The following is a 20,579-nucleotide window of genomic DNA, read 5'->3' as shown; positions in this document are numbered from 1 at the left end:
ACATGAAGCAGACAGTGGGACAATGAGACATGAAACAGACAGTGGGACAATGAGACATGAAGCAGACAGTGGGACAATGAGACATGAAACAGACAGTGGGACAATGAGACATTGGGCACACATTGGGACAATGAGACATGAAACAGACAGTGGGACAATGAGACATGAAGCAGACAGTGGGACAATGAGACATGTAGCAGACAGTGGGACAATGAGACATGTAGCACACAGTGATACAATGAGACATGAAGCACACATTGGAACAATTAGATATGAAGCAGACAGTGGGACAATGAGACATGAAACGCACGGTGGGACAATGAGACATGAAGCACACAGTGGGACAATGAGACATTGGGCACACATTGGGACAATGAGACATGAAGCAGACAGTGGGACAATGAGACATGGAGCAAACAGTGGGACAATGAGACACGAAGCAGACAGTGGGGCAATGAGACATGAAGCACACAGTGGGGCAATGAGACATGAAGCAGACAGTGGGGCAATGAGACATGAAGCACACAGTGGGGCAATGAGACATGAAGCACACAGTGGGGCAATGAGACATGGAGCAGACAATGAGATATGGAGCAAACAGTTGGACAATGAGACAAGAAGCAGACAATGGGACAATGAGACATGGAGCAGACAATGAGACATGGAGCAGACAATGAGACATGAAGCAGACAGTGGAGGAATGAGACATGGAACAGACAATAAGACATGGAGCAGACAATGAGATATGGAGCAGACAAATGAGACATGGAGCAGACAATGAGACATGGAGCAGACAATGAGACATGGAGCAAAAAATGAGATATGGAGCAGACAATGAGACATGGAGCAGACAATGAGACATGAAGCAGACAGAGGAGGAATGCGACATGGAGCAGACAGTGGGACATGGAGCGAAAAATGAGATATGGAGCAGACAATGAGACATGGAGCAGACAATGAGACATGAAGCAGACAGTGGAGGAATGAGACATGGAGCAGACAGTGGGACATGGAGCAGACAGTGGGACATGAGGAGAAAGTGGAGCAATGGGACATGGAGCGGGCAGTGGGACATGGAGCAGACAGTGGGACATGGAGCAGACAGTGGGACATGAGGAGAAAGTGGAGCAATGGGACATGGAGCGGGCAGTGGGACATGCAGCAGAGAATGAGACATGGTGCAGACAGTGGGACATGGAGCAGACAGTGGGACATGAGGAGAAAGTGGAGCAATGGGACATGGAGCGGGCAGTGGGACATGGAGCAGACAGTGGGACATGGAGCAGACAGTGGGACATGGAGCAGAAAGTGGGACATGCAGCAGAGAATGAGACATGGTGCAGACAGTGGGACATGGAGCAGAAAGTGGGACATGGAGCAGAAAGTGGGACATGCAGCAGAGAATGAGACATGGAGCAGAAAGTGGGACATGCAGCAGAGAATAGGACATGGAGCAGAAAGTGGGACATGCAGCAGAGAATGGGACATGCAGCAGAGAATGGGACATGGAGCAGACAGTGGGACATGCAGCAGAGAATGGGACATGGAGCAGAAAGTGGGACATGCAGCAGAGAATGAGACATGGAGCAGACAGTGGGACATGCAGCAGAGAATGGGACATGGAGCAGAAAGTGGGACATGCAGCAGAGAATGAGACATGGAGCAGACAGTGGGACATGCAGCAGAGAATGGGACATGGAGCAGAAAGTGGGACATGCAGCAGAGAATGAGACATGGAGCAGACAGTGGGACATGCAGCAGAGAATGGGACATGGAGCAGAAAGTGGGACATGCAGCAGAGAATGGGACATGGAGCAGACAGTGGGACAATGAGACATGAAGCACACAGTGGGGCAATAAGACATGGAGCAGACAATGAGATATGGAGCAGACAGTGGGACAATGAGACATGGAACAGACAGTGGGGCAATAAGACATGGAGCAGACAATGAGATATGGAGCAGACAGTGGGACATGGAGCAGACAGTGGGACATGGAGGAAACAATGAGACAAGGAGCAGACAATGAGACATGGAGCAGACAGTGGGACATGGGGTAGATAGTGGGACAATGAGACATGGAACAGACAGTGGGACATGGAGCAGACAGTGGGACATGGAGCAGACAATGGGACATGGAGCAGACAATGGGACACGGAGCAGACAGCAGGGCAATGGGACATGGAGCAGACAATGAGATATGGGAGAGACAGTAGGACATGGAGCAGACAATGAGATATGGAGCAGACAATGGGACATGGAGCAGACAGTGGGACATGGAGCAGACAATGGGACAAGATGGAGACAGTGGGACATGGAGCAGACAGTGGGACATGGAGCAGACAGAGTGACATGGAGCAGACAATGGGACAATGAGACATGAAGCAGACAGTGGGACAATGAGCCATGAAGCAGAGAGTGGGACAATGAGACATGGAGCAGACAGTGGGTAAGAGACATGAAGAAGAAAGTTGGACAATGAGATATGAAGTGAGGGAAAATGAACATGGATATCCCACTCAGACATAGTGTACTGAATCCGGGCCTGTCCAATCCTTGTTTTAGCCCCTTAATGCCGTAGTACCATCTTTCAAGAGATCGAACCCATGAGTTTCCACTCTCCGGGCAGACGCTCTATCCACAAGACCACGGAGCTAGTCTAATAAGACATGGAGCATACAGTTGGACAACTCACCCTGTTCCTTAGACAGCTGCTGTTCCAGTTCATCAATGCGACTTCTCAGGTTTTTGACCAGCATCTGGCAATCACACAATGGAGTATCATGCTTTTATCCACCAGGCACTGACACGTAGTTGTGTCTTTCTGAACATTTAGCATTTCAATGCCATAGATTTTCTTTATATTGTACTGAGTGTACCCTGTACACCTACTGACCATGTACCCTGTACACCTACTGACCCTGTATCCTGTACTGACTGTGTACCCTGTGTACACCTACTGACCCTGTACCCTGTGGACTGACCCTGTATTCCTGTACTGACCCTGTACGCTGTGTACACCTACTGACCCTGTACCCTGTGTACTGACCCTGTATTCCTGTACTGACCCTGTACCCTATGTACTGACCCTATATTCCTGTACTGACCCTATACCCTGTGTACTGACCCTGTACCCTGTGTACTGACCCTATATTCTTGTACTGACCCTGTGTACTGACCCTATATTCCTGTACTGACCCTATACCCTGTGTACTGACCCTGTACCCTGTGTACTGACCCTGTATCCTGTACCCTGTGTACTGACCCTGTACCCTGTGTACTGACCCTGTACCCTATGTACTGACCCTATATTCCTGTACTGACCCTATACCCTGTGTACTGACCCTGTACCCTGTGTACTGACCCTATATTCCTGTACTGACCCTATATTCCTGTACTGACCCTATACCCTGTGTACTGACCCTGTACCCTGTGTACTGACCCTGTATCCTGTACCCTGTGTGCTGACCCTGTACCCTGTACCCTGTGTACTGACCCTGTACCCTGTGTACTGACCCTGCATTCCTATAAGACCCTGCATTCCTGTACTGACCCTGTACCCTGTGTACTGACCCTGTATTCCTGTACTGACCCTGTACCATGACCCTGTATTCCTGTACTGACCCTGCATTCCTGTACTGACCCTGTACTCCTGTACTGACCCTGTACCATGACCCTGTATTCCTGTACTGACCCTGTGTACTGACCCTGTATTCCTGTACCCTGTGTACTGACCCTGTATTCTGTACTGACCATGTACCCTATGTACTGACCCTGTACCCTATGTACTGACCCTGTATTCCTGTACCCTGTGTACTGACCCTGTATTCCTGTACTGACCCTGTACCCTGTACTGACCCTGTACTGACCCTGTACCCTATGTACTGACCCTGTATTCCTGTACTGACCCTTTACCCTGTACTGACCCTGTACCATGACCCTGTATTCCTGTACTGACCCTGTGTACTGACCCTGTATTCCTGTACTGACCCTGTACCATGACCCTGTATTCCTGTACTGACCCTGCATTCCTGTACTGACCCTGTACTCCTGTACTGACCCTGTACCATGACCCTGTATTCCTGTACTGACCCTGTGTACTGACCCTGTATTCCTGTACCCTGTGTACTGACCCTGTATTCTGTACTGACCCTGTACCCTATGTACTGACCCTGTACCCTATGTACTGACCCTGTATTCCTGTACCCTGTGTACTGACCCTGTATTCCTGTACTGACCCTGTACCCTGTACTGACCCTGTACCATGACCCTGTACTGACCCTGTACCCTATGTACTGACCCTGTATTCCTGTACTGACCCTTTACCCTGTACTGACCCTGTACCATGACCCTGTATTCCTGTACTGACCCTGTACCCTGTGTACTGACCCTGTATTCCTGTACTGACCCTGTACCATGACCCTGTATTCCTGTACTGACCCTGTACCCTGTGTACTGACCCTGTACCATGACCCTGTATTCCTGTACTGACCCTGTACTCCTGTAACTCCTGCTCCAACCTCTGCAGCTGTTTTCTCGTCTTCTCTCTCACTGTCTCTCTCACTGAAAATAAGACTTAAGATGATAAACTTTCTTTCAGTTGAATCCCCCATAAAATCATTACAGCTACATTTGCATGTTTCAGGTTCCATTAGTATTTCATTAATAGAAGAATTTGAAGAAATGAAGACAGTATGCATTTATCCTTATACAGATACACATGTTCATTATTAAAGACCATGCCTACAATAGCTTGATTACCTGTCTGAGATTCAAATTAAAACCTTAACCCTTATTTGCTCACTACATGGATTCCCATCATACTGTGCATGTTCTGGACTGTGATACTTACGCTCGTTGGAGGTATCTGAAGGCTGTGGTGGTTGTGGGGCTGATGGTAGAGGGGGTGTTGGTATGCGAGGCGGCAGAGGCGTGGGCTCGGCCAGCTCCTCCTTCTTCTCCTTCACTTGACCCTCCAACACGGACAGCTGACTGGTCAGGTTCTTGTTTGCCTCCAGTGAGCTTGTCTGGACAGACACAACACTTGTTACACTTCAAACATGCAAATTGAACTATGTTTAAACAAGAGGACAAAGTCATTGATATCCCCTGCAATGGTAAATATTTATCACAATAAATATATGAAACTTGAGCCATGGAAACTTAAAAAGTTTTTTTTCAAAGATCCCAAACTATCAAAAGTTACCACTTCACCACTAGACCTATCTATGTGCCAAATTTGTAGATAAAATATAGTACAGTTTTGAAGATCTGCTCTTGAAACAAGCACTACCTCAAGGAAAGTTAAAGTTAATGCTTTGAAAACTATTATAATAAAAATATATTATAAGGCACCAGTTTACAATAAGACCTATCGATGTGCCAAGTTTAGTGGAGAAAAATAGAACAGTGTCCAAGATCTCAGTTCATTTTAATATCTACTCCTGGTCTGTCAGTCCACACACACTTAAATCCTTGTCAGTCAGTCTACCCACCCTCACTCCTGGTCAGTCTCCCATCAGTCTGCTGTGTCTCCTGGTCTGTCAGTCTCCTGGTCTGTCAGTCTCCTGGTCGGTCAGTAATCGGTTTGTCAGTTTCCTGGTCTGTCAATGTCCTGGTCCGTCAGTCATCAGTCCATCAGTCTCCTGACCCGTCAATCTCCTGGTCTGCCAGTCTCCCGTCTGTCTCCTGGTTTGTCAGTCTCCTGGTCCATCAGTCTCCTAAACTGTCAGTCTCCTGGTCCATCAATCTCCTGGTCTGCCGGTCTCCCGTCTGTCTCCTGGTTTGTTAGTCTCCTGGTCTGCCAGTCATCGGTCCATCAGTCTCCTGGTCTGTCAGTCTCCTAGTCCGTCAGTCTCCTGGTCTGTCACTATTCCCTCAGTCTCATGGTTTGTCAGTCTCCCGTCTGTCTCCTGGTCTGTCAGTCATCTGTCCATCAGTCTCCTGGTCTGTCAGTCATCAGTCCATCAGTCTCCTGGTCAGTCAGTCTCCTGGTCTGTCAATGTCCTGGTCCGTCAGTCTCCTGGTCCGTCAGTCATCGGTCCATCAGTCTCCTGGTCTGCCAGTCTCCCGTCAGTCTCCTGGTCCATCAATCTCCTTGTCTGTCACTCTCCCGTCAGTCTCCTGGTTTATCAGTCATCTGTCCGTCAGTTTCCTGGTCCATAAGTGTCCTGGTCCATCAGTCTCCTTGTCCGCCAGTCTCCTGGTCTGTCAGTCATCAGTCCGTCCGTCTACTGGTTCATCAGTCTCCTGGTTCGTCAGTTTCCTGGTCCATCAGTCTCCTTGTCCACCAGTCTCCGGGGCTGTCAGTCAACAGTCCATCTGTCTACTGGTTTGTCAGTCTCCTGGTCTGTCAGTCATCAGTCCGTCTGTCTTCTGATCTGTCAGTCTCCTTATCTATCAGTCATCAGTCCATCAGTCTCCTGATCTGTCAGTCTCTTGGTCTGTCAGCCTCCTGGGCTTACAGTCTCCTTGTTCGTCAGTTTCCTGGTCCATCAGTCTCCTTGTCCGCCAGTCTCCTGGTCCATCAGTCATCAGTCTTCTGGTCCATCAGTCTCCTTGTCCGCCAGTCTCCTGGTCTATCAGTCATCAGTCTTCTGGTCCATCAGTCTCCTGGTCCATCAGTCTCTTGGTCTGCCAGTCTCCTGGTCCGCCAGTCTCCTTGTCCGCCAGTCTCCTGGTCTGTCAGTCATCAGTCCGTCTGTCTACTGGTTTGTCAGTCTCCTGGTCCGTTAGTCTCCTGAGCTGTCAGTCATCAGGCCATCAGTCTTCTGATGTGTCAGTCTCCTGGTCCGTCCGTCTACTGGTTCATCAGTCTCCTGGTTCGTCAGTTTCCTGGTCCATCAGTCTCCTTGTCCACCAGTCTCCGGGGCTGTCAGTCAACAGTCCATCTGTCTACTGGTTTGTCAGTCTCCTGGTCTGTCAGTCATCAGTCCGTCTGTCTTCTGATCTGTCAGTCTCCTTATCTATCAGTCATCAGTCCATCAGTCTCCTGATCTGTCAGTCTCTTGGTCTGTCAGCCTCCTGGGCTTACAGTCTCCTTGTTCGTCAGTTTCCTGGTCCATCAGTCTCCTTGTCCGCCAGTCTCCTGGTCCATCAGTCATCAGTCTTCTGGTCCATCAGTCTCCTTGTCCGCCAGTCTCCTGGTCTATCAGTCATCAGTCTTCTGGTCCATCAGTCTCCTGGTCCATCAGTCTCTTGGTCTGCCAGTCTCCTGGTCCGCCAGTCTCCTGGTCTGTCAGTCATCAGTCCGTCTGTCTACTGGTCCATCAGTCTCCTTGTCCGCCAGTCTCCTGGTCCATCAGTCATCAGTCTTCTGGTCCATCAGTCTCCTTGTCCGCCAGTCTCCTGGTCTATCAGTCATCAGTCTTCTGGTCCATCAGTCTCCTGGTCCATCAGTCTCTTGGTCTGCCAGTCTCCTGGTCCGCCAGTCTCCTTGTCCGCCAGTCTCCTGGTCTGTCAGTCATCAGTCCGTCTGTCTACTGGTTTGTCAGTCTCCTGGTCCGTTAGTCTCCTGAGCTGTCAGTCATCAGGCCATCAGTCTTCTGATGTGTCAGTCTCCTGGTCCGTCCGTCTACTGGTTCATCAGTCTCCTGGTTCGTCAGTTTCCTGGTCCATCAGTCTCCTTGTCCACCAGTCTCCGGGGCTGTCAGTCAACAGTCCATCTGTCTACTGGTTTGTCAGTCTCCTGGTCTGTCAGTCATCAGTCCGTCTGTCTTCTGATCTGTCAGTCTCCTTATCTATCAGTCATCAGTCCATCAGTCTCCTGATCTGTCAGTCTCTTGGTCTGTCAGCCTCCTGGGCTTACAGTCTCCTTGTTCGTCAGTTTCCTGGTCCATCAGTCTCCTTGTCCGCCAGTCTCCTGGTCCATCAGTCATCAGTCTTCTGGTCCATCAGTCTCCTTGTCCGCCAGTCTCCTGGTCTATCAGTCATCAGTCTTCTGGTCCATCAGTCTCCTGGTCCATCAGTCTCTTGGTCTGCCAGTCTCCTGGTCCGCCAGTCTCCTGGTCTGTCAGTCATCAGTCCGTCTGTCTACTGGTTTGTCAGTCTCCTGGTCCGTTAGTCTCCTGGGCTGTCAGTCATCAGGCCATCAGTCTTCTGATGTGTCAGTCTCCTGGTCTGTCAGTTATTAGTCCGTTAGTCTCCTGGTCTGTCAGTCATCAGTTCATCAGTCTCCTTATCTATCAGTCATCAGTCCATCAGTCACCTGGTCAGTCAGTCTCATGGTCCGTCAGTCTCTTGGTCTGTCAGTCTCCTGGTCTGTCAGTCATCAGTCCTTCAGTCTCCTGGGCTGTCAGTCTCCTAGTCCGTCAGTCTCCTGGTCTGTCACTCTTCCGTCAGTCTCCTGGTTTGTCAGTTTCCCGTCAGTTTCCTTGTCCATGAGTCTCCTGGCCCGTCAGTCACCTGGTCTGCAAAGAGTTGGCGCTACTTCCTGACTCACCAACTGTGCCTTGACCTCCTGGTCTGTCAGTCATCAGTCCGTCTGTCTACTGGTTTGTCAGTATCCTGGTCCGTTAGTCTCCTGAGCTGTCAGTCATCAGGCCATCAGTCTTCTGATGTGTCAGTCTCCTGGTCTGTCAGTTATTAGTCCGTTAGTCTCCTGGTCTGTCAGTCATCAGTCCATCAGTCTCCTGGTCTGTCAGTCTCCTTATCTATCAGTCATCAGTCCATCAGTCTCCTGGTCCGTCAGTCTCTTGGTCTGTCAGTCTCCTGGGCTGTCAGTCATCAGTCCTTCAGTCTCCTGGTCTGTCAGTCTCCTTGTTCGTCAGTCTCCTGGTCCGCCAGTCTCCTGGTCTGTCAGTCTCCTGGTCCGCCAGTCTCCTGGTCCGACAGTCTCCTGGTCTGCCAGTTATCAGTTCGTCAGTCTACTGGTTTGTCAGTCTCCTGGTCCCTCAGTCTCCTAGTCTGCCAGTCTCCTGGTCCGACAGTCATCAGTCCGTCAGTCTCCTGGTCTGCCAGTCTCCTGGTCCGCCAGTCTCCTGGTCCGCCAGTCTCCTGGTCTGCCAGTTATCAGTTCGTCAGTCTACTGGTTTGTCAGTCTTCTGGTCCCTCAGTCTCCTGGTCCGACAGTCATCAGTCAGTCAGTCTCCTGGTCTGTCAGTCATCAGTCCATCAGTCTCCTGGTCTGTCAGTCTCCTGGTCTGTCACTCTTCCGTCAGTCTCCTGGTTTGGCAGTCTCCCGTCAGTTTCCTTGTCCATGAGTCTCCTGGCCCGTCAATCTCCTGGTCTGCGTAGAGTTGGCGCTACTTCCTGACTCACCATCTGTGCCTTGACCTCCTGCAGCTCACTGGATAGTCTGTCCACCATGCGCCTGTAGTCATCTGCATCCTTTGAGTACTTAGCAATCATTTCCTTTGACATCAGAAGTTCCTAAACAAACATGAATTTGACTAGATAAAACTTACTCATTATACACTTCAATTATTCTTTTACTTATGAAATGCCCCAGTCACATGACTTATTTTCTTGATTGCCACACCTACAAGAGATTGGCAAGAGATTGTAAAAATTAATATTTTGAAAACTATTGCCATGCCTCTCCTCTGTGTTGCCAGGCCATGAGATAGCTAACAGGTATTGAGCTGTAGAAGAGTTGACAACTTGTAGGATACCAATCCCATGTGAAGCCTATCATGTATGGTTGTGCTTGGATTGATTACCGACATGGTAAATCCTGTAAACAAACAAAATACAAGTATTTGTCACAAAGTGACGAAATGTCCCCCGCCTGTATATACACCATAGTACCAAATATGAAGACAATCCAGCGAATAGTTCTTGAGATATCGCGGCAACACCGTTTTCCAACTCCAAAAGCAGATTTGCCTGCTGTGACCTTGAAAATGGGGTCAAGGTCACCAAAACCGACTGGTGTCTGCGGAGTCTGTATATACACCATAGTTCCAAATATGAAAACAATCCAGTGTTTAGTGTTGAGATATCGCGGCAACACCGTTTTCCAAATCCAAAAGCAGATTAGCCTGCTGTGACCTTGAAAATGGGGTCAAGGTCACCAAAACCGACTGGTGTCTGCGGTGTCTGTATATACACCATACTTCCAAATATGAAGACAATCCTGCGATTAGTTCTTGAGATATCGCGGCAACACCGTTTTCCAACTCCAAAAGCTGATTTGCCTGCTGTGACCTTGAAAATGGGGTCCAGGTCACCAAAACCGACTGGTGTCTGCGGTGTCTGTATATACACCATAGTTCCATATAAGAAGACAATCCAGTGTTTAGTTCTTGAGATATCGCGGCAACAAACAGGTGGGACGTACGGACGGACGTACGGACATAGACGTACGGATGTACAGACGTACGTACGGACGGTCGTAAATACTATATACCCCGCTTCGCGCTTTCGCGCGGCGGGGGACAATAAAAAGGTTCCTATTTAGAAGGTGAAACTGAATGCATGCACCACTGCACACATGAGAATAACATTCAAACGTGTAGTTTTTTTAGTGTTCTAAATATCTGGCATCTCAAAACTTCTCCAATTCCTTGTGGGAATTATCTACGTTTCCAAATTAAGTGAGCTCAGTTATTAGCTGGCAAACTGAGAGAAAAAAGTCCTTTTGTTCAATTTTTTTCTCATTTCTTAAATTAAGAAATCTATGCATTTAAGGCTCATGGATCCTCTATAATGGCCCTTTAACAGTGAAATACCGGCAACCTGGATCCTGGCTTGACAGGACATATGACACAGCTTGATAAGCAACATCGTTACTAATTCCAAGAAAACTACCTCTATTACATCATTGCCAAATTCTTGTATTTGGGCTAAATATCACACTTCATTAAACTTTCAACACCAGTCCTCTTCACTGTCAACTAAAGAACATTCAGTTGTTCCCACATTATCACTCAATCAGCCCAAGGTGCTCTCACTCCTTTCCAAACATTAATCAAGTACAGACAGATGATTGGGAAGGTGGGAGGGAGTACTTCTGATGAAATAGAGGTAGTATTCTAAGAATTATTAACCATGATAATTATTGTTTGATAATTCTTACGAATTCTGGAATAATCAGCCCTGCAGTCTCGTGGATATCATTATGTTTAATTTTACGTCAGTTCCGGTCTTTACTACCAGTTTGGACGTCACTTACAGTCTAAATAACAGACTGTCCAGAGGAAGTTCAATTTCCCTAGAACAAATCTCCCTTCCATCCAGCAATGGTAAACATTCCTGGAGTTGCGCCCCCTTGCCCACTTGGCGGTGCAGCAGTAGTTACGGTCCATCATGCCTCATTGTATCCGCAGGAATATATAAACTTCAGTCAACAATAAACCCACATGAACGCTGCAATTTGTAAAACATTCCGAGTTTAATCGGCTTGTTCCGCTATGTATATGATAACTGCGTGCTGAGGTTCACAATGTATTACGTTATTCCTCGTGCACTCACCGTCTGACGTCACACATATATGTATAATATATAATGTACACATTGTGTATATAGTCCTTGGTCCCAGAACGAAAATTTGGCAAATTGGTACCACTTGGGGGGGCAAAGGGACATATGCATTTTTGTACAGCCTAGTATACATTAGTCATATTATGATATGATAGCAAGGTTTTTACGGCAGCTTATTTATAGAAATGACCTTTGACATTTGAGGGTGTCTAAAAATAGTAACAAATATTAAACATTGGAAATGAAAGATTTTCTGTCCCTTTTACCCATTTAAAGCATAAATATGTATGTCTTATTGATACTTTAATATCATATAGCCATATGTATGCTCATCTGGGTTGTGAAATGATAACATGTAATTATTTTAGACCTTTTTCGTAAGTTGGACATGATTTTGTCCACCACAAGGTATCAAAATCCCAATAATAGAAAATAGAATCTGTTAGCAATCTTGATTGTCATTAAGGTTTTGTATACTGATTCTCCATCCACAATTTCATTGAAACACAACTAAGTCACATTTGAATTCATGGTACCTACATGCACTAGTGTGTCCAAGGTCAAGGTCAACACGAGAGAGCATGTCTAAATAGTCAGAGATAACATGCAATCCCTCTTTATGCTGAGTGGTTGAGATTCGTGAAGACTCTATGTCCATCTTGTTAAAGAGTGAAGTGCTGTCCTAAGAACTGTCTTCCAAGGTAAGCTGTTCTTCATCAAATACAGGCTGGATCTCACATAGAAGAGCATGGGGTGAATGACTACTGTCCTTGTAGTAATGTTGAAAAAAATGACATCCACAAGTCCTTTCTCTCTGTCAGTAATCAAGTTGGGTGAGATGTCAAGGTCATCGGTAATAGCTGAATGGCTAGTTCTTTGCAATATAGCACATATATTCTGTTAGGGAAGCGCCTTGTCAGTGATAGTGACGTCTGAGTTGGGTGGAATGACAAGCTGACAATGACTCCTGTGCACTTGACTAATCCAAGCTGAAATTGTCTTCTCTCAAGCTCCCATTCCTGCAGCACGATGCCTATGCTTGAGGGTTGGTGCATGTTTGGAGTTTGCACATGCTAGTACAGGTCAGTCCATTTAAGATGCATGTGCAGCTGGGAAGTTTGCATGACTTGGGACACTTGCAGGCTAACAGCTGCAACACAGCTTCAGGCGCTGGAAGACCACTCATCCAGTCAACTGCCAGGTCGTTTCCATCAGCCGTCTGTTCCATGGTCCATCCAAAGCCATCAGGTGATGGGATGTTGGGCCTGTTGTCGAGAGCTTTCTTCCATATTGCTGTTTGATAGTTGGCTCTCTGTGAATGTTTCATCAAACAATCTCTGCATGGTGGAAGTTGGTGGGCTTCCATTTCACCTTTTTTTGAAAGGAAAAGGTTGTGCCGCAATATATTCACATGCTTGAGAGAGAAACCATACAAAGAGCAAGTAAACTCCTCAAGTATGGAAAACACTTCTTCTGGCAACTTATGATGGAGTCCCAGTTGTTTGAAGCAGGCTTGGTACTTCTTGTTACCTTTAAGTAATCTCAAGGCAGAGAGTTTACCTTTCCTAGCAAAGGAGCTGATGGTGTCACATCCTGTGAAGGCATGACATCCAAGAATGGCTTCAGATACATTTTGTCCCAGTGCCTTCCTAACATTGGATATATTGATGAATCTTGTTCTGTTTCTTGTTCCAAGCTTCATGTAGACATCCGACTGCAGGTGGGAAAGCAAAGACAGGCATAGGAGAAATACATCGGTATCCTCAGAACATACAATAATGGTTCTGTAACCTTGAGTTGACGCATGGCTGGCATGAAGAAGAAGTCGAGTATCTGCTTCTTCTTGTGTTGAGTTTAATTCCTCTATATAGTCACAGCTTTCTGGACTAAGCTGAATGCAATCCTCTCCACATGTGATGAACAAGTTCTTGTTGCCAATCTTAGAAGTATATTTCTCTTTCTTCCACTCCATGACGAGAAACTGGATGAGATTCTGCTTGTTGCTTGAACTAGACAGAAACTTTCGCCATTGTCTGATGTTGTGACCAGGTGCGATGTTCTTAAACTGTGTTCCTGTACCAGCTCCACGGTGACTTCTTTCTGCGTTCTTGATGGACACATCTTTGTACACATCGAACACTACGTCAATTCGTTGACTTTTGTCTCCTTCGTGCAAAATCTGTACAAAAATGTCATCAGCAACAGTTTGGAAAGTCTTGTTATCACCCTTGATTTTCTGTACAATTGCCATTCCATCAATCGAAGTACAAGATGGCTCTGGAATAGTTTCTGATACGGGTGCAGTTTTCTCCAATTCCCTGGCCAAAGTTGATTTACTTGTCTTTCTGAGTGATCCATCAGGGTATGCAAGTGACAGTGGTAAAGGTCCAAGGGGGTGGCTGAATACAGATTTCATATTGAGTTGTCTACTCTGTGCTATTATGACCATATGAGCAAACAGATTTCTATCTGCTCTGAGCACTACTTCAGCTTGACTAGTTTGAACCTTTTGCTTCTTCTTGGTCAGATTGCTGAAGGTTTTCAAATTGTTTCTTGGCAGCCGATCGTGAAATTTCTGCAATGGAGGGTTGGTAAGAAGACGTCTGGAATGAAAGTCACTGAAAGACTTTTCTCCTATTTCTTCTGCTCTCAGAAGGTCAGAAGTGATGTTTGGAGTGGCTGCAGCAGCAGTGGATAGTGACACCAACTCAGCATTGTTGAAAGGATTGATCCAGTTGTTCTCTAGCATATCCACTACTGATTCAACATTTGTTTCATCTTTGGCAATCCTTGTCTGTTGCAAATCTGGGTGACTGAATGACGATCTATTCAACTTCGTCATATTACGGATCTGTCCAAGGAAGATGCTGCGGTATTCTGCCATCAGATAGTATTTTGTAACAGCTCCTGCCTTAAGACTGAAACCTTTGGTTCCTCCTGCTGTTTGTGTGTCTTTGTTTGCGGTTTCCTCCAGAGTCTGGTCAACTGGAATTCTTCCAAAAGGATTGTCAGACCCAATCTGAACAGAAAACCCACCGTTCTCCAGGTATTCATGAATGTCTCTGTGAGTAGAGGACAAATGTGACATTTGACCAAGATATGCTGATAGGTATCGGGCATAGTTTTGCTTGTCATATGAAAAGCACCAAGGTGTAATAGATCTGATGCAGGATAAATGCAGCCGCCAGTTGCCTTCCCTTGAAGCACGGATTAGACCCAAAACAATCTCAACCATGTCTGTATAGGATGTCCAGAATGCAGACATATCTCCATTTCCCTTCCTCAGAAATTCTTGGTACTGCTGAAAGGCTGATATTGTATTGGTGTATGATGCATCCTCATGGAGAGCTTCAAACGCTTCTTTGTCAACACTGTCATGCAAATACGCAACCTTCTCAAGTGCCGACTGAACAGTTGTTACCAAACCCCCACTGTTGTTTTCTGCAACCCATTGTTGAAAACCTTTCCACTGAAGTCTCATCAGTGCTTCATATACAACTTTATGGACCCGCACTGCACGATTGTAGTGTCGCCCTTCAAAGACATCTGAGAATGAACCCTCAGCAAGGATCCCAGCTTCAACACAAAGGTCCTTCAAACCAGCATCTTGGAAGCGTTTACCTATGACACCTAGGAATGTACATGCTGTGTGAAAAGAACCAAGTCTCAAGATGATATTGCCAAATGTTTCTTGGTGTTTCCAAACAATCTCAGCTGCTTTGGCATAAAGGGCTTGATCCAAAGTGACTACAATGTTTTCAAGTTGAAGAGCATTCATTATGGTCAAAGACTGCTGCAAGATTTCATGAACTGTGGACATGTTAGTGGCAGGTGCATTGATGGTTGGAAGGTATCCAATTGTGTCCTGTTTTATGTCATCCTCATCACGAACCAATATATTGAAGCCAGTCCATGAACTGATCTTCTGTTGTTGGATGTTATGAAGTCTTGCAAGAATCCATGTTAGGTTTTTCTTCATTGATTCACCCATTGCTGATTCCGAGGGAGAGCATGGCGCTGGTATTGCTGGTGGTCCAACTCTTTCTCCTGCATTGTACAGCTGTAACAATGGAACAACTGAGTCAATGGTGCGTCTTCTTGTCTTTTCTGCTGATGGAGCTGGATGTTTATCAAGATGTGGGCCATGGATGGTAGGCTGGATTGCTATACCATTCACTCTGTGGGAAGTGCCTCCTCCTGTCAGAGTTTCCTCAAGGCGGTCAATGTTATCCCATGCAAGTGAAGTAACAACATGAGGGTGAACGTTTTGTGGTAGTGGTACAGCATCTTTTTCAGCCCATGCTAGCTTTTGGAGGCATATTGCAGTCTCAATTTCTTCAAATTTTGGGCGTGAAACAGCATGACCAAAACGGTTCAAAATTTGAATAATTTCAACATTGCCAGTGAGAGTCTTGACAGCAAACGGAAGCAAAATTTGCTTGGGTGTAATTGTTTTACCACCAGTCACTGCATAAACAAGGTCTTGACCAAAGGAGTCTGAAAGAATTTTTGTTTTCTCCGACATGAATTCTGGTTTCACATCTCCAGTGAGAAGAATTTCCAAAAACTCTTTGACAAGAAGAGGAACAAACTTGGATGGATTTTTCAAATCTGATGGTTGTGGTGGCCATGGCAATTCGTCTTTCATATTCTTTATACACTTGCGCAGTAGAATTGCAGCTTCCTGTACAACTTTCTCTGTGTCACTCTTTGTCCTCCAAACATTCAACTCTTCTTGCATCTTTTGATTTTCTCTGGCAATGGTTTCAATAGATAGGGTGTTTGGTAAAAGAAGAAGCTTGCCATTGTTGTCAGTAAATATTTGAAGGCTGTCACCAAATTCAGAACTAAGTTTACGATGCAGGTGCTTCATTGTTGATGCCTTGATTTCCTTGCATCCAGCATTTTCAAGCAGACTTCTCAACTTACTAGCAAGGTCTGTCATCTTGAGCACAGATGGGTTTGAAAATACTGTGGTTCTAATGTACTCACAAACTTCTTCAAAGGCAAGTGATACAGCATGTTCATAAATTTGATCTTCTTCGGTTTGCTCTACAGGAGTTGAATGGTGATACCTCTCTTCATCCCTTGTGTAATCTCTATAGCAACTTCTGTGGTAGTGTACCTCAGCTGCAACAATATCTCTGCTAGTAACTGCAAGGATTTTAGAATCTAACTTCAGTGTTGCTATTCTCCTGAGAGTTTCATCAGTTCTAAGTTGTGACGATATTACTAACTGCTCCCTAGAGTTGGTACCTTTTTTATACTTGGTCTTGCTGCAAAATACACATTTTGCCTCATGCACAGTTGTTGAAGAATGGCCTGACCTGTTCAGTTTCTCTCTCACGAGAATAGACTCTGCTGTTGCTTCAGGTGACAGGAACGGTTTCAGATCTCTTTCATTTGTAAATCTGCTCCGACAATTTCGGTGGTACAGCAGTGATGGAAATTTATCTTCTTCTGTTATTTCCGCTATTCTTAAAATATTAGCATGTTCTCGAAGTTTTGCTGCTCTGAATAGTGTTTTCCACGAAGAAACAGAAGACAGTGAGGTTAAATTTGAAGAAGACTCTTCACAAATGATGCAGGATTCATTGTAGGTCTTCTGTTTGGACAAGATGGAAACATCTTCATCAGATTTCTCTGCCATGGTCCACTGCCTTCACAGATAGGTGCTGCAACCAAAAGATATTTATAAGTCCAGTGCAAACCTGTTAACATAAAAGTAAATTTATTTCAAAGATACAACTTAAGACTAACCAAGCAAAACATATATCGTAATAAATAATCATCTATTGCATATTATATTATCTGGCCAGCAAATCTCTGAGAGGACTACACTCACATTTTCCCTACAAAGATTCCTTAGATTGTAATAAACCCATCAGTCATAAAGAAAATTAAAAAATTGGGCATAGCTTCCATGAGTCACAAGGGCAACTGCCACATGTATGCAATGACTCCCCCATTCCCCAAACAATATGATCACACATATCAACTTACTTGCAACAAATGTTTCTCTAATTGGTCTTAATAGAATAGCACATATTATTACATTATAGACATACATTCTTTTTTTAAAACAGTAATATTCAACAGAGTACTCATGCCATAATAATATAGTCTTAAGAAAATACTATCTTCTGTTGTTTGTTTACAGTGTCACAACAGATCTAATTACCAAATCTTTGCATAGATACATTAAAATAACAAGAAGCATTGCACATTGGATAACTAGTAAATGTTTTTTAACTGCTAACTCCCAACTTTGAGGATCATTTGTATGTTAGATTTCATTTTTGAGCAGATTAAAAGAAAAGTTAATTGGACTATATTTAGACATGACCAATTTCTGAACAAAACTTTACCTTCTCTTACAGTGTAACAATATTCAAATATAAAAATAACGAATGATAATTGGACAGCAACAGTAACTTACCTTGTATAGACCTTGGTTCATTGATGAAATTTCATATGTAGCTGTGCATGACAAGAAATAGTAGACCTCTGTCAACCAGTGCTGAGACCTGGTCCCATGCTGCTGCCACCTTGGCTGTGCTAAAAATAGCATGTGGCTACTACTAGCCTGCAACTTGTTCCACAATATGTAATTAGCTGGCAGCAACAGGGCACTAACTAAAAGTGGCTATAAATGTTAAAAGCTGTGAAATTAACTTTGCTATGACATAAAATCATGTTAAACACATTAATGTGTAATGTTTGGTATATGTGACACTTTGCCCCCCCAAGTGGTACCAAAAACATATTGGGACCAAGGACTAATATACATGTTGTGTTTAAGCATCATCACCGGGCAAAGGCCTTTTCATAAATACAGTATACTATGTAATCCGACATATGCCTAATCAGTACAGGTAACCTAGCTCTACATTGAAACATACACAGTATGTTTATCTCCCAAATGAAATTTAATTGCAATGCTTTGCAGACCATTGCGGCGTCATCAGTTACCATAAAATCACAATGAATTAACGTCACTAATCTCTAAGCCACTGAAGCTGGTTGGCCGTACCTATTTACACTCAAGACAAAACTTATTACTAGTGGTAATCCAGGACAAGTTGAATGAACTCACAAAACGTGTTTGAGTCAAGTAGACAGTTCACAGAATTTGGACAAACATGTTTGGTTTATTACAGGAAGAGAGGGTGTACGCATGTTGTGCACTTGTTGATGAAATTGACTATGCTCCCAATTAAGACGTCAGAGTGACAAGTCGATACCAGAATTCTCTAAAAGTCGTTCGATAGAAGTTAATTACAAACAAATAAACCGGTAAACATGTCAAAGCTAGGTAAGCAAAAATCATACAAATTCCATAGGCTTGATAAATGGCCTATAATCTCATAAATTACATGGAGAAATAATGTACAAACGCAGTGAGGAGGAAGTCAGGTATGGAAGGAATCTACCTGTAGAGGACCAGGGTGGCCAATTAGAAGACAGATTGCATTAAGCATAAAAGGAAGTGCTTAATGCAAGATATAAATAGACTGAGGGAAACCCTACAGGTGTGAAAAAATGTCTAAAGATAGACAGAAGGTTGAAGGGGAAGATCTGGTGAGAGATTCCCAGAGACTGAAAATAAGGGTGTTGAGTAGTATAAAGAGTCATTTACTGACATTAAACTGTAGACAAGACAAACAATGAACATATAGATGATTATGATGATGAGGTATGAATAATGATGTAAATAGCAATAGTACCCTGCTACATTAAGAAAGTCGTCAACCAAAACTGTGGACTCTGGAATGTAAATGATGTGTCCAGTATAGCTATCTCTTCAAACTTGGGAGCGAAAGTCTATTATCATGCCGTCTTGATCAACAATTCCTATCATGTAGCTCAGCTAGGGAAAATATCATAGGCAGTTTGGCAGGGTATAGGTTTTAACAGGGAGGCTATATATTTTAACAGGGACTGTATGTTTTATATATTCCCTCAGTTAAGTAAGTTAAATTTATCTATCTAAATATTTGCAGTGCTCAAATACAAATTATAACAGCAGCTGGACTATCATTACCAATCATTACCATGGCCAGCAGCACAGGAATGTGCAGGGCAGCGGCTTGTAAATAACGGTAGAGAGCAGCCGGTTGGCCACTGAAGCTTAACTTTGTGGATGAGGTGTGGGATTCTGCAGGCTGACCATATATGTAACATAACATGAAACAAGGCAGTCTGATTCACCGGAAGGATAGTAGTACACTTTCTGTTTGTCAAGTCTTGACCCTTGGAAAGCGACTAGGGAGGTTAGCTCTCATATGTCTCCAAGATGAAAACTGCATAATATATAGAATAAATGTTGTTGTCCCACAAATGGTCTTCTGTTGTCAAATGCAGAAGTATCCAGTAGAGTCATGTAGTCCCCATGCTGGTCATCATCCAAAGGTGTCCAAAGTTCCGGTAAGATCTGTGAATGGGTAAACTGTTGTGTAACCAAAGCTCCCGTACGGAAGTATGTCTCATGTGGTGGCTTATCTGCTGGTTTAGCCGGATGGTTGGGGAGAACATGCAGACAGACGAGCGTCCTTAGGGGTTAGGGTGGATGGCTGGTTGGGTTCTAAAACCCTGTCCAGAGGCCATCTGGCTGCAGCGCTGGTAAAGGTAGACGAGCGTGGCTCTGTTAAGTCTCTGGCCCCATGCGGCCTCCAGCGATAGAGCTGAAAGACGAGATTCAAATATTGAGGCCATCTCGGCATTCTGTTGAGCAAATAATTGCTGGTGTCTCTGCTATAGCTATAGGGATGTCAGAAGAAGGAGCTGAAGGTACGTTCGTCCGAGGAGTGGTCAGTTGATTAGGTGGTGGTGTAGATGACATGTCAGGTTGAGACATTATGTCATCTGATTTCTTCTTGGCCGCATCTTTCCTCTTGGCTTTGGTGAGAGATTCTATAAGCTTATTTATGGGTGGCCATTCAGTCAAAAATACAAAGTTGAATAAAAGGACAAAAATACACAATAAAGGTCAAATATTACGAATAAAGAACTAAATGTTACCAATACTAAATGTCCACCATATTGGATAGTGTTTACAAAGTCACGTTTCACGTATGCCTGTTATGAGACACCTGTAACATCACATATATTTCACACACAGCTGCGACACATACATCCCTGAATTACACGTATATTTCG

The 20,579-nt window shown here is 44.8% G+C and overlaps 1 protein-coding gene across 4 annotated transcripts in view; it reads right to left on the bottom strand.

Annotated features, from left to right (window-relative positions):
* Nucleotides 1-20,579, bottom strand: part of LOC139473478 (putative leucine-rich repeat-containing protein DDB_G0290503) — a 101,266-nt gene that overhangs the window by 44,510 nt on the left and 36,177 nt on the right. For all 4 annotated transcript variants that reach the window (XM_071256074.1, XM_071256077.1, XM_071256076.1 and 1 more), the window contains 4 exons: nucleotides 9,258-9,368; nucleotides 4,852-5,026; nucleotides 4,492-4,562; nucleotides 2,695-2,758 (listed from right to left, as the gene is read on the bottom strand). In XM_071256074.1, coding sequence (XP_071112175.1) covers nucleotides 2,695-2,758; nucleotides 4,492-4,562; nucleotides 4,852-5,026; nucleotides 9,258-9,368 — 421 coding nt within the window. The remainder of the gene's footprint in view (nucleotides 1-2,694; nucleotides 2,759-4,491; nucleotides 4,563-4,851; nucleotides 5,027-9,257; nucleotides 9,369-20,579) is intronic.

Source organism: Haliotis cracherodii, unplaced genomic scaffold (assembly GCF_022045235.1).
Source record: "Haliotis cracherodii isolate W230 unplaced genomic scaffold, xgHalCrac1.p SCAF_29, whole genome shotgun sequence".
NCBI lineage: Eukaryota > Metazoa > Mollusca > Gastropoda > Lepetellida > Haliotidae > Haliotis > Haliotis cracherodii.
The sequence above is the reverse complement of the archived record's forward strand: the minus strand, read 5'-3'. Positions and strand labels throughout refer to the sequence as shown.